We start from the raw sequence: 15220 nt of genomic DNA, 5'->3' as shown, positions 1-15220 counted from the left end.
CATGTATGATACGAGGTACATTTTAACAACACAGAACAAATGAACAATAGTTGTTCCATAAAACAGAGAGATCAAAGTCAAAATAGGTTGGCGTTCGCAAAATTGCATACAATAATTTTTGCTTATTTACACAGAGAAAATGTAAATGCCATGTGAATGATATTTTAAATTGTTTCTTTTGATAAACGTTTATCTAAGTCCGTTACTTTTTAATATTGGTCTTGCTGTTTTCCTTTGCTGGTGTTTTCTCGTTTCTCTGTTTATATTTTGATATCTTGAGTTTGTTTAGTAAGTTATTAAACTGAGAATATACGTTGTAATGTAGTTAGTACGTTCATCTGGTTGATTAAGGCCTGTGTATACAGAAACCATAACAAAATGTGAAGGTGTCAGCGTGGCTCTGAGTATTAATTTACAGCTATAAAAAATGTTTAACGTCTATAAACACTTTCTGCTCTACGAAGGACTTCACGAACCCAAACATTTAATATAATCGGTGGTTATTTCATCCCTCTCTACAAACACTCTTCCCCCCATCAAACACTGTGTACTGTACCCTGGCTTCACTTTGGCCAACACCAGCGGCTGTTAATTAGGTTTAGGCCTTAGTCGTTTGTCTCTGTAAGGTTAGATAGATATAAAGCGTTTATTATGCTTTTACGAACTCAGGTTAAGTTACTCAAAGATGAAGCAACTAAAAGGGCGACTGAGACTCTAGTGGTAGTTTTATCTATAACACACACACACACACACACACACACACACACACACACACACACACACACACACACACACCTCGGGATTCTATCAGCTGGCAGAAACTTTATATAACAAAGTGCAGGACAACAAATATTTATTCCCTTAAATTATTTTAGTCTACCCAGCCATTCAGTGATCCATATATCGTTTTCCTTAACAGATCCAAATACAAACAACTGTAGTGTAATCGAATATAGAAATACGAGTACAGACGTAGGTAAATATACAGGTAGAGCTATTCTTAATTAGTGACGGTATAATTAAAGTAGTCTCTATACCTGGCCATGATAAACAAACTTCATAAAAGGTTAGTAGGGGGGACTAATGTGTGTGTGTGTGTGTGTGTGTGTGTCGATATAATGTACAGTATATGTAAGTTTATTAGGCTTATGTGTGTTTATATGTCTATGAGTGTGTGTATATGTAAGAAACAACGAGAATAAAACGAAGAAAAGGGAGAGGAAAAATAAGGTGAAATAAGCCTTTACTGACAAAAGGAAAATGAGATTAAAAAAAAAATACGATCTTAATAATAACAGTTCATGAAGCTCTAACACTGAAGCATGAAGACGACAGGAAATGAAGAAATTGTGCTGAGAGAAGAAGAAGAAGAAGAAGAAGAAGAAGGGAAGTAAGAGGAGAGAGAGACGGAGGGAGGAAATGATGAAATAGTAGTCGACGAGGAGAGAGAGAGAGAGAGAGAGAGAGAGAGAGAGAGAGAGAGAGAGAGAGAGAGGCTGATGTACAGATAATTAGGCAGGTAAATAAAAATAGCAATCGATTTGTAAGTACAGAGATAAAATGAGATGAACAGATACAAAAAGAGAGAGAAGTAGAGAAAGCATAAAGAGAGACGAACAAAAGGGAAAAAAGACCGAAATATAGAGACCGAAATACCACCCCGACGCCCCACAAGTTGTTCTAATTGGTGTGTAAAGCGTGAGAGTGTCTGTCTGGTGAGTCTTTTGGTATCTGGCGAAGGGAGGGAGAGAGAAAGAGAGAGGGGGGCGGGAGGGAGGAATGGAATGAGAAAAGGAGGGAAGGAAGGAAATAGAGAGAGGGAGGATCGAAGAAGGGGAGGGAGGGAAAGAGACAGAGAGAGGGAGGGGGGAGGAAGGATGGGAGAGAGAGAGAGAGAGAGAGAGAGCACCTTGCCGGGACATACGAGAAGCCCTGAACAACAACAATAAACATCTAGTTGCTGTACGTTTTACCCTTCGGCTCTCATTACGTGCCACGACCTCGAATTCTCTAAGACACACGTACGTTAATTGTTAGATGGTTAGGTGAGTCTCAAGGCACCTGGCAAGACTGAGGGAGGGTAGAAAGAAGGACCGTGGGACTGGTAGGAGGGGGACCGGCAGTACTGAGGGGGGACCTGCAGGACTGGGTCTAATTTGATGACAGAATTAGTCGCTAAATTTGTGCCATAGCTTATGAATGAGTGATTATCCGGCCCATATATACCGTACAAAGACGATGTTTTTTTACGCACATACACACACATACGCACATACACATACATACGCATATACACATACGCGCACACACACACGCATTCATTGACCTTTAGTTTCTGTTTCTCTTTCTCAGTATTTCTCTCTTTATGTCACTATCCTTCTTACTTATTCTCTGTATTTCCTCACACTTTCTTCCCTCCCTCCCTTCCTCTTTCCTTACCTCGTTTTCACTATCTTTCCTCCCATCGCTTTCCTTCTCTCTTCCTCCCTCCTTTTCTTCCTTCTTTCCTTTCTCTTTCTATCTTTCCTCTCATCGTTTTCCTTCTCCCTCTCTTCCCCTCCGCCCATCCCTCCTTCCCTCCTTCTTACCCTCTCTCTCTCTCTCTCTCTCTCTCCCTCCCTTCCTTCCTTCCTTCTATCTTTCCTCTCCTTGCCGTCCTTCTCTCTCTCCACCCCATAACAGTATCACACTCCGGCCCCGTCATTATGAAGGTCATATTTCTCTGCCTTTATTGTCTTCCTCTCTCCGTTATTGGCTTATTTCTCCTACTTCCTCACGATTGTTCCACCTTCTCCCATCTCTCGCCTCATAGCCTCCCTAATCCCCATTTATTATTTTTCCTCACTTCTTCTTTCTCCTCCGCTATTCTTTTCTTTTGTATCATCAGTTTGGTGTCTGAAGAAAACCATTACCCATTTCCTTTCCCAAGTCATTTTCTGTTTTTCTTCTATTTCTCAATACGTATTTTTTCTTCTTCAATTCAAATGCTTTATCTGTCTTTTCACCTGATAGTTAGTTTGTCTGTCTGTCTCGTAAGTCAATTATTTTTTGTTGTTCTTTTCTCTCCGTCTTTCTATTAAATTTTCTTCTCATAAAACTCTCCCATTTTCTCTCATTCTCTTAACTCATAACCTTACTCAATCAGTCTCTCTGTCTCTCAGGTAAAACAATCTTTTTTTTCTCACTTCGGTTCTCTTAATCCTATCTTACTCATACATCCCCCCCCTCTCTCTCTCTCTCTCTCTCTCTCTCTCTCTCTCCGTATGTCTCGTTTACGTGTTATTCAGACATTTTATTCTGACTTCTTACTCTCTATGATCTGGTCGTGGCTTTTAATCTACACTGCATATTCCTAATTCTTAAAGGATCGTAGACTAAAATGTCCCCGTAACAGGTGATGTGATATCGCACTTTATCTGGTTTACGAGAGCTATTACCTGACAGTATCGCTCTAACTGACGAAAACAAGAGTCTCTATCGTAACGTAAGACTGACTTGTACTTTTAGTTAAGAGAAGAAATTAAACTTACGAGTTTTTTAGAATCTGGATCGTCAGTATTTCTTGCCCAGGGAGCCGTTGAATAGCCGTGACGTCATATGTAAACAAGATCAAAGAAAACGAAATATCAGCGTCACAAAGGGGGAAACTTACGCAGTTAGCTACGCAAACATACATGGAGTGACCCTTCAATGTGTAGTCTCATTTTGTTGGGAACATATATAATTTTTATATACATATATTTTTTAAAGATCTGGGAATTTCGAACGCTTAATATTTAAAAAGCCCGTACATTACCTCCCCCTTTAAATATTATCAAACATGTAAACACCATTTCTGACCACCACCACCTTTGTCCAGTCGTAGAAATAATCCAGTCCGAGGTGATTCTTTTCTATCTGAATGGGTATATCAACGTACAAACCTTTAAGATCCCGAGAACAGATCTGACTAGTTACAATGACAACACTGAAGCTCCCTCCACGACATATGGCTTTCCTTATCCTTTCCCCGTGACGTGTCTTATAAAGCCTGTCAGAGAGTGAGTCATACTAGGTGTCTTGGGAGGAGGTGTTTGTAGACCAGGGAATATCTACTGTAATGTTTTTTTGTTTTGTTTTATTCCTTCCACAGAACAGTTCTATGTCTCTTCCTTGGAACATTTCTCCCGTTTCCTTCATATGCTTCTCGACATATTACCACATACTCCTCGACCACATACTCCTCGACCACATACTCCTCGACATATCACTTACTCCTCTACATATTCCTCGACATACTACCACATGCTACCACATATTCCTCGACATACTCGGTCTCCTCGCCACTCTCCAGCAACATCCTACACTAATCGTAAATAAGTAAGTAACCACATCTTAAGAAAGACATCATCATATAATACCCAGTTTAAATCAGATGGCTGCTGAAATTTACGTGCCGTTGTACAGTAATTTTTTTGAGTAATTTATTTATTTATTTATTTATTTTACTTTTCGTCGCCAGTAAAACCAGGATCTAGATTCTCAAAGGGACGTTGGTTAAATCCTTTCTCCCAACTTGTGATACACCTGACTTACTCTAGTTCAAGCACAAAAATCGATTTTCAAAGATTCGTTGTAAACTGTACCGTCTCCCTCCCTATACCTACAATCTTCCTAACTAGAAATGAGAAAAAATATAAATTTTACTCATTTGGCAAAATTTTCCAGCTAACTGGTGATGAGAGAACATTTTTAACTCTCTATATAACACCTTAGTGTGATAAAAATTGAAGTGAAACTACTGTCACTAGGTGTATTATTGTTAGTTCCCAGGTAAGGAGATGTATTTAACCTACGAATGGTTAAGAAAGTGCGTCCAGGTATGTTGGGAGTCGTTGGTGACGAAGTAGGCCGTCATTATTCTCGATGTGAGGCGCCAGGTAACTACTAGGGGTATAATGTCTGGTAAATGGCACGTGGAAAACTGTGGTGTGACGGAAAACGGGAACTCTTAAGCGACAATAATTTCCTTGGATGACATTTCAATATGTCCATTCCTAAGAAAAAAAAATAGACTACCATCAATAGGTTTACTAAACCATTCAGTCTTCAGAACACATCAACCAACTAAACCTGCTCTATCTCATCCAATATTACAGTGGGATCAACAAGCTGAGTATGGGTAGGTTAGCTTTTTACCTGTACAGTTTTCGTGGTGTTGTTCCTAATATTGACCATCGTTCTTCTCTTAATATTAATTGTTTAAGATCAGAGTATTTACTAAACTAGAAAATGCACTGTCTATCTACACTGTCTATTTAACATGCTGAATCAATGTGAACTTATCTATCTATCTACCATACTATCAACATCTATCGTGTGCCTTTGTGTGAAGTCTTGAGATGACGACTGTGTGTGCACGTTAATGTTTAAACTCTGTGGGGTTAATATATTTGTGTATATGTTTAAGGTGTTACACTCATACTACCTCGAGGTTTGTGTACAACGGTGTACTTGTATATTATGCGGCGTGTACCTTTCCGTGTGTGCGCGCGCGTGTGTGTGTGTGTGTGTGTGTATTAAATTTGCGTGTGCTCGTTATTGTAAGTTCAATACTGTGTGCGTTTGTGTATTATTTCTACATGTAAGCATATGTTTGTGTTTGCTTAATGATGTGTCTGAGGTTGCATGTATATTTGAATGCTTATTTACGATTTACAATAAGCGGTCAGTGATCCATAATGAGTGTCCACCTCCCCCCTCCCGTATCCTAATATGATGGCTGACCTCTGACAGAAAATATCAGGACGGAAATCATAAGTTCATTGTACTGGTAATAAACAATACATAAGCTTTTCACGTGTCTTTGTTTTATGAATATGTATCAGTCACATGTACGATAATTATGCATATTGTATATAGATTTTTGAGAGAATTAAATATAAATACACATTAAATACGATATTAAGGACTAAAGTCTTTGTATAAATTCTAAGTTATGAGCGACTGAGTGCTATATAATATCAGGTAATGTTACTGATATATGGTTCATTACAACCCGCTCGGCTAGGTGTATCAGGTGCACATGGCAGAATTGATTTGCGTAAAAAAGAAAACGAAGTGTATATATGCACTAAATTCAAAGAGCTATATGCTATAGGTACAGTCACCCAAAAAAGTCCTGTCGCGAACCATGAACTCCAAGATTCAAACTCTTGAATCCGAAGCATTTGTGGACATAATAATGTATCAGTGTCTACTGCTTCGGGTTCACGAGTCTTAATCTCGGGGTTCGTGGTTCGCGACAGGACTTTTTTGGGTGACTGTACATATGGACGGACGTAATACATATTTCAATAAACAATAAATTGTCTCATATATGGAGGTTCTCGCAGGGCTGACAACACCACGGTGGTTCAGTAGACCCCCCCCCCCCTTCAGCCAAAAAAAAAAATAGAACTACAATGAGCTGCATTGCATATTTGTCATAAGAAATTCCCCACACTTAAGTCAAGCAGCCTGAATGTTGTCACTGATGGCTAGCCACAGGCACCATCACATAATACACCATTTCCTCGTGACGCCAGAAGAGAACCCCCCAGGCCACATCCGGCCCTGGACTAGGAACCTAAGCAAACTTAAACTACGTAACGAACTTAAGTAACGTAACAAACCAACCTGCTCCCTAAACTAGGATAATAAACCCTTATATTAAATCCTCTAACCTAGCTTATCCTTAACCAACCCTACCCCTAAACTAAGCTACTCCAATGTCAATATTATCCTTCAAATGTTACTTTACCTGTCAATACTCTGCTTCAAACTAAGTAAAAGACTTACCCTAAAAATGTGACTATTCTTTCTTCAACTCCGATGACACGTCTGTAGTTTGTGTTCGTTTTCTTTAGATATTCCTCTCATTAACCAGCTTCTTGAAGTTTTCTATTGTCATTCTGAAGAAACGGTAGTATTTGTCTGGGTGATTTAACAAGTCTTTTAACAAATGACAAAGCACAAAAATCTGGTCTTTTGGGGTCGAGTTCATGCACCCACACACTGCTTCTCTTCCTCCTACGCCGCCGAATCCACAGAGTATGTAAGGAAGCGAGAGAATGTGTCCATATCTATTGACTTCTGACAGGATACTGACAAACACGACTCGTGTGTGAACGGGAACAAGTCAAATTGACTAGTCAAATGACTGATGACTACCCAACTCCTTTGGTGTGAACGCAGTCTAATACGTGAAGTGGAGGCACATGGAATTGGAAGAGGTTCTTAACTGGATAAGGGCGTGGTTACAGGACAGGAAACCTTCAGCATTAATAACACGAAATCCGATTCGGGTAACGTCACTATTGGAGTACCCCATAGCATAAGCTAGGCAATTCCTGTAGGGGAGGGATATAAAATTTGCCCCACTTAAGAGATTGATAAAAAACAAACAAATTTGAAAAGCACTACGAGTGTATTGTATGTGGAGATGAAAGATTCACATGGTATACTGTGCGTGTAAACTGAGAATATGAACAAGCACTGTGTGTACTTGTACTGTACTATTGTGCACCAAAGTCGTGTCCACTACCCAGCCACCGTGTGGGTTCGATTTGCCTTGAGTCTGAAGTTTCGAAACAGCTGGGGGAAATGCTATGGTCGGCCAACAGATGTCGCCCACTGTAGTGTGTGTGGAGGAAGGGGGAAGGCGTGGGAAGGGGGGAGGCGGGGTAAAGGAGGAGGTGGGGGTGGATGAGAGGCAGTTCTATTTATTATTTATACCACCATAATTTCAAGCTGCCTTTTTAACTACGTTTTGTCTTGCAGTTGTTTCTTTATGGTTACGAATTCACGGAACAGATGCAGTGCCCTGGGTGCTTATTGCCGCTCAGGTCACGATGATACTTTAAAGAATGGAATATAGTAAAGATAAAGGTGAAATATGCAAGGATCGGGGTGAAGGGCCTTGGTCACAATTTTGTTGCTATTCCGACAGAGGTTATGGTAATATTTATTTATATTCCACCCATCCTTTGCTTAATAAATATTTGTGATAATATGCAATATTATATAATTATATACTTATGTTAAAAAGAGTGGAGTGAAAAAGTTATCGGTATTGTAAAATAGTAATCAGACTTAATCTAGGTGACTGTTCCAATTCTTCCTAGTTCGTGTTTAAACACCCCACTACAATATGCAAGCTTCATATATTTTGGAGTGTGCTCAGTTAGTTAATATTGTGTGCTGAACATCATGAGCATTTCAATGATGGTAACAATTGTAACTATAATTATATTGTGTTACAAGACAACACACTCCACGATGTGACATACAGATCATTGTATACCACACAATACATAATTTGTGGCTCTTAAGTTACTTTGTTATGAATTTTCATGAGATATGGTCAAGACATCATTATGGACATGGATTTAAGATAACACTGTAGGCGAGTTAATATATATTAATCGTATTTACAAACAAGACTAAAATCCAAACAATACACCAATACACACATCTTAGTATTTGGTCCAGCCACCCATTGCATTCAGGACTTCATCAAGGCGATTAGGGGTGGAGCCGACCAGCTTCAGGCACACCCCTGGTCGTCGACGTATACTCTCCCACACGTCGTAAGCTATGGCCCCTATTGCTGCACAGGTTCGCTGCTCCCCAATATCCCAATCACGTTTCATCATGGCCCAAATATGTTCCATCGGATTAATATCACATCCTAGTGTTGGCCAGTCGATGACCTCAATTTCAGGGTGATCCTGGAGGTAGTCCTTCGACTATGTTGCTGGTATGAATGGGACTGTTGTCATGAACCAGCCTGATAGTGTGGGGGTTGGAACTGCCATAGCCCGGACTGTAGGAATTAGCACTTGCTCCAGGATGTCTACATACTGCTCACCAGTGAAACGGCCATTGATCTTGACCAGTTCACTTGGCCCATGTGCCCACATCCACCCCCAGAATGACACTGACACCCTACCACTCACTGCGCGATGTTGAATGTGTTTCTCATGGTAGCGTGTGTTGGGGGGCCGCCAGCACTGCCTTGCTTCGGCTCCCACTGACCTGAACACCGTTTCATCGGTAAATATAATGATTGTCCAATATTCTTCTCTATGTGGAAGGTGTTCCAATGCAAAGCCGAGCCGACACTCCTTGTGAGTAGGTGTTCGCCACCCTTTGTGAGCTGGAATATGGCAGTCGACCCCGGCTTCATGAAGTCAGCGTCTCGTTGTCATGTGATGGCAATTAAGGCCCAGATTTCTTGTATGCTCCACTGATGTTCGCATTGGATATGCTGTAGCAGCTGTCACGATCATGGCGTCCATCCTTGCCGCCGTTACTCGTGGCCTCCCGCTTCGAGGTTTCGTCTCCACTGAGCCCTCTTCCTCCCACCGGCGGATCCACCTCCTAATCGTCTTGGTGCTCCTTCCCACTTCGACAGCATTGTTCTGCACACTTGCCCCGGCTCTCCACATCCCGATGATTTGGCCTCGCTCAGCAATCACTGCTGACGAACTTGCTCGTCCTGCAGGAAAATCTGAAATGGCAGAGTAATATTATGTTGTGGTAACTGATGCAGGCTTTTATATACTACAGTAAATTAATGGTATTAGCAACACCTAGGTTAAGTATTATTACTCTGAAATAACGTTTTGGTAAATCTTTTTGGATCAACTGCCGAAAAAACCCTTCCTATTTCATGTATTCATAGTGAACTGCAAGTGGATCCCCCCCCCCCAACCTCCACCACCACCCCTGCGACTGTAGAGTGAACATTCGCCGATAATCTTCACCATCATCAAGATTTAGTTTAACCAGACAACTGACACCCATTTGAGTCTTTCCTAGGGCTGGCCAGAAGGATTAGTTAACATATATTTGTGTTTCTATAATTTAGTGTTATATTGTTTGGAGGAGATTACAGTATTTCAAAAAGGTCAAAACTGAACTTAGGGAAAATTTTGGGGTCTCTGCTATAATATTTTACGTTGTAGGGTTAGTGAAGCACATTGTTCGATACCTATTATAAATAGGGCATTCAATGAGAATATGTTGGACTGTTATTTGTGTTCGGCAGTTGGATCATAAAGGTGGGGCTCCATTAGGGGAAGACATGAGTTGGCCATGCGTCAATCGCGTATGCCCAATTCTTAGACGATTCAGAATAGTTTCGTGATGTCGAGAGGATTGTTTTGATGATGACCAAGGAAAAACATGATTTGATCATTTTAGCTTATGACTTGTTGGTTCAATTTCCCATGACTTTTGCCAATCGTCAAATAAAAATTGTTTATAGGTAGTTAGCCTCGCCGATAATCAAAATATGGTTTTCCACTGCTTTACATATTTCTGACAATTTTCAGCTATGACATGTTCGTCCCAGATTACATATAACTAATAGGTTACATTACATTAGGGTTCGTTATATAAAAACGTTTTTCTTGTTCATCTAGTCGTTCTGAATTCCATTTCTGCTCAAAATACTATAATACCCAACCCAAACTCCCAAGTTGCAACTGGGGGTGTAACATAACCGAGTAAGGTAACGTGCGGCAAATATGACCACCAAACGCATAGCACATCAAACACCATATTTTTATGGTGAAGTTACCTGAGGAGCCCATATAACAAATGTCATTATTATAATAGGGTGTCCCACTAATTACAGCAGATATTTGTAGAGGTGAAAGAATGATTCCGAGTATAAAACTTCTATACATACATGGATTTTTCGGTTTACGTTTAGCCGTGAGGTGGATTTTACAAATTACGCAAGGCAACCATTACAAATAGCGGAGTCGAGGCGGGAGATACTGATAGCGAAATATAGGAAAGAGGGGGAAGAAGGTTTAGTAGTGAAAGAGTGGGTTAAACGGAACAGACTTTTAGGAGGAGAGAAAGTGTGGCCTTCCACCCACTGCATGGATATTGGGTGGTAGGTCGGGGTGACTGGGGCAATGGGAGGGAGGGAAAGGATGTGGAGAAAATAAGGCGAAAGGAAATGGAGGGCCCATCCCTATTTGGGTGGGGTGCACCTCGTCTTTAATTTGTTTGGAGTGCCCATTCACTTTTTATTAGAGGGAAACGGATGGAGATAGAGACGTGGTGGTTATGCTTTTAGGTTGGGGTGTGGCCATGGGATATTTTTTTTTTCCACATCTTAATCCAGCTCAAGTTTCGTGGGATTGACCTTTGTTGTAAAGGTTTTAACTCTAAATACAAGGGGGAGGAGCCATGTCGTCGGTTCTGCGAGTGTTCATTACAGTAGCCCAAATCGTCGCCATGGGTAGAATAGGGGGAAGGGAATGTAATGTGATGGGTTGGAATGTTCGATGGATGTTAGTCTTGGGGGAGGGATGAAGGGAAGAGGTGGAGTGAGGGGATAGGGAGTGAATAAGCAGTCGATTAGTGTTTAGGTGTGAATCCACGATGCTCAAATTAGGTTTAATAGTTGGGTGGGTAGAGGCGGGAGGAGGCTAGGCGCGGAGTTGGAACTCGTGAACTTTTGTTGTTTAATGCAAGTATCTTCAAACGGGTTTTCATGCTATTAATAGGCCTTATGTAATCTACCAATAAGGATTACAACAGCACACAGTATGGCTGCAATTGGTAAGAAAAATAAAATATAACCTGGCAAAATTTTTGCCCTGCATAATTTTTACAAGCCACCTCACGCCTAAGGTAAACCGAAAAATGCTTGTGTATAGAAGATTCAACCCTCACATTCTTTCCCCTCTACAAATATCTGCTGTCACTCATGGGACACCCTGCAATAGTACAAGGACGACATGGGCTATGCTGACAAATTGTGACTTGCCTGTTGGTGACGATGGTAGGTAGACCACGGCAGGTTTCAGTGCTCGACATCACCTCCTTCCCCTGGTGTGGGTGGCGCCAACCTTGGTAACAACTGGTGGATTCTCCGTGACTACCATTACTGGTAGTCAAGGAGAATTAATTACTGGTGTGCCCATCAGTCGCAAGCATGAACGGCAGAGATATGGTCGTTGTTGTGCTATTATTTACCCGTCTCTCACCATGCTAAATAATATTCACTACCTTCATGACATTCTTGTTGTTAGCGATTGCAGAATTCACGATGTTATGCTCCACCTACACAGCCTGTTACTAGACTAACCCCCACCTCAATCCCCACACACTACAGTGGGCGACATCTGTTGGCCGACCATTGCATTTTCCCCAGCCTTTTCGAAACTTCACTCAAGGCAATACGAACCCTCACTGTGGATGGGTAGTGGACATGACTTTGGTGCACGTTATCATTTGATTAATTTTCTATACCTGGTGAAAGAAGGAAATCATCATCCACGAAAAAAATTATTCGCTCTGGACGGCTATGGTCAGAACAGAGTTGACCAACACATATTTCTAACGAGGATTTACAAATTCTGCAAGCCTTAACACGATACAGAAACACGGGCTTAAGTTGTCAAGCGAGTCTGATAGCCGTACGACAAGCGAGTCCAGCAATCTTATAAACTCAACGAGACCACTATTCTGACCTTTCATGCGTGCTGCGACCGTGTTTCAGAACCATTTTAGTGTTGTATAGTAATCGGTATATCGAAGATGCCTCCGATATTTAGCGATTTTTAAGTAGCGTTATTTGTAGTAGTTAACCCATACGCTGGTAAATAAGAGTTAATGGTCCTCAAGAAAACTTTATTGACACAAAGTCCATAACATTCTTCCCAGTCATTAACAAAATACATATTCAAGTGAACAGAATTACTGCCTGTAGTACTCTAGTGTCTCACAGATTACAGGTCGGAGAGTATTGCAGAGGGAGTCATGCCACCCGACGCCAAAATCGTTAACCACCGCCAGGCACTGCTCGTTGCCGTCTGCGTTATCGGGTTGACTTCTACCAAGCCTGGCCATGAAAAGAGAAAAGTGAATCAAGATATACGCAAGCCCTGGATACATTCCTTACAGTGGTGTCTAGAAAAACTTAGTTATAGTAGTTCGTAAGCAACTGTAGTAGATTCAAGTAGTTAAGTAGTACTTTGCAAGAAGTGTATTTCTTTACACAAAATAAATGCGTGCAATTAAGGCTTAAGCTAACCTGCCGGTGTTAGACCAGTTTGTGTAGCCCGTAGACACACCACTCTGCCAGGACCACTGGTTATAGCCGTGTGCGCTGCCGCTTGTCCATATGTCCCCGATCTGGTCTGTAGAAATTTACATTTAATACGTTAAATTCTAAGGTTGATTATGAACTAGTATCTCACGAAAACTACGATCGATAGTACATTAACAGATACACCACTTCAATGTTATATACATTAACAGTCATGGAACACTCACAAGTTCTCATGACTCCAGCCACGAAAGAATCTTCGTTCGGGTGCTCTATACTGATGGCCTGGAAACCGTTACCCAGCCTCTGACAATGATAGCTGGCATCGTTCCATGTGTAGGAGCGGCCGCCATCATGGCACCAGGAGAAGTGATATGCTCTACCCTGGAACACCTCGTCCACCTGAGGGAAGATGAGTTGTGCAGAACATAAAGGGAAGAGGACCTTTAGAGTTTAAAAACAGCAAGACCACTGGCGGGATAAGGTATTACAGTATAATCGCAAGTCAATGTAAATATTAATTCTCAAAACTAAATTACTAAATGCATACTTTAGAACTTACTACAGGTCTGCGAGCATGATCACAATACCGGTTTTGTGGCAAGACGGTCTGCTGGGTAAAGAATGAGGAAGATTGACTTGAATGGAAGAGTCTTCCTGGCTGCTGGTCCTGTGTAACCTGGCCCGAGGAGAAGACTAGTCGCGATTGTTGGCGTTCCGAAACCTGGCTTGTGGAGAAAACTTTCCCTGGCTGACTGCCCTGCGAAATCTGATCCGAGGAGAAGACTTGACCGGACTGCTGGCCCTGCGAAGTTTGACCTGAAGAACGTCGAGAAGAGCTTGGGGACATTACCAACTCAGCCTGTGACTTAGCCAGGTTTGGGTCACCATCGCGTCCCACACCAAAAACAATGGGTGTTCCGTCGTTCATTACGTAGTATTGTGCCCAGGCGACAGTGATCACCATCATGAGGATTAATGACTTCATCTGGTGAAATAAGAGAACGGGATTGTCAAATAAATTATATAGAACCTGGTCGTCAATTTACATGTTAAAGTTTAATATTTTATTATAGAACATAGTACCTATTATTAGAAACTGAAAAATATTTTTCAATTTATAACGTACAGGTGTCAAGACATTACTATAAAAGTTTTATTTTAGATTACTGCATGCCTAAATGTGTGCTCTAAGCGTTTGCACACCCAATTGCTGCCCAAAATTGTATAATTCAACGGCATACATTAGTTAAGATAAAACATGCATAACCATCGAGAAAGTATTTTCTAAATAAAATTAAATCCAGATATCATTTGTATGAATAAACTGAAAACATACTTATAAACCACAGCAAAAAAAACGCCAGACTTTAACACAAAGAAATGAAATTAAAACAAATCTTACCATATCCATTATTGCAGAACCAGTGGAAGGAAGCACACTGAAGACACAAGGCAAGAGCCGCCCCTTTTATACGGTCGACAATGGTGCTTATTGGCTGAATGTTTAGAAAAGAAAGCTCTCATTGGCTAATATTTGGAGCAGCGACCATAACAACCAAGGTAGCAATCTCTGTAGTCTAGGTGCCGTACACTCAACCCCACCTTAGAGACGAGTCTAAATTATCTTACCCAAATACTTCTCTTGTGTTGTATTATGTAGTGAACAGATCCCTTAGGTCATTGATGAGTCTGTAGCACAAAGTTATACTTAGTTCCTATTATCTAGATACGCGTTATAACTCGTATTTGAACACTGAATAAATAGTTACATCAGTATGTGGTGTGTGTGTGTGTGTTAAAACTTATAAGAATTAAAATGTTAATGTCCTTATCTTGGTATTAAAATGGTGTTGGTGTTGCCTTGAGACGTGGAAATAAAGATTCACACATTATACGACGATGCCTCTCTCCACCCCTACTGTACCTGCCCTACCACACCATATTACCTCCACCCCCACCCTCCTTGTGGGGGACCTCAATGCCCGACCCCCCAGTCTCGGCTCCCAGGGGCCCCACTCAAACTCCAGGGAAACTCCTGGCTCTCCTACCTACAAACCACTGATGATCCTGTACGTCTTCTCTGCCCTCCATCACCCACCCACATCGGTGAAGGGAAACTTG

At 41.3% G+C, this 15220-nt stretch overlaps 1 protein-coding gene across 1 annotated transcript; it reads right to left on the bottom strand.

The window, feature by feature from the left end:
* Positions 1–12671: 12671 nt before the first annotated feature.
* On the bottom strand, positions 12672–14528 carry LOC121857408. Its single transcript, XM_042353449.1, has 5 exons — positions 14502–14528; positions 13659–14084; positions 13324–13498; positions 13082–13187; positions 12672–12889 (listed from the first exon to the last, which is right to left on the bottom strand). Exons 1-5 carry the CDS (start codon positions 14508–14510, stop codon positions 12745–12747), a joined length of 861 nt encoding a protein of 286 aa, XP_042209383.1. The 5' UTR covers positions 14511–14528; the 3' UTR covers positions 12672–12744.
* Positions 14529–15220: the final 692 nt, after the last annotated feature.

The sequence above is a fragment of the Homarus americanus genome, unplaced genomic scaffold, assembly GCF_018991925.1.
Source record: "Homarus americanus isolate GMGI-L3 unplaced genomic scaffold, GMGI_Hamer_2.0 scaffold12143, whole genome shotgun sequence".
NCBI lineage: Eukaryota > Metazoa > Arthropoda > Malacostraca > Decapoda > Nephropidae > Homarus > Homarus americanus.
The sequence above is the reverse complement of the archived record's forward strand: the minus strand, read 5'-3'. Positions and strand labels throughout refer to the sequence as shown.

What these genes read in the sequence shown, in the direction of transcription:
- LOC121857408 (XM_042353449.1), bottom strand. An exon ending in ATCATGCTCGCAGACCTGTA is followed by an intron (nt 13,499 to 13,658) that starts GTAAGTTCTAAA and finishes ATCTTCCCTCAG; the next exon opens with GTGGACGAGGTGTTCCAGGG. An exon ending in GGCTGGAGTCATGAGAACTT is followed by an intron (nt 13,188 to 13,323) that starts GTGAGTGTTCCA and finishes AAATTTCTACAG; the next exon opens with ACCAGATCGGGGACATATGG.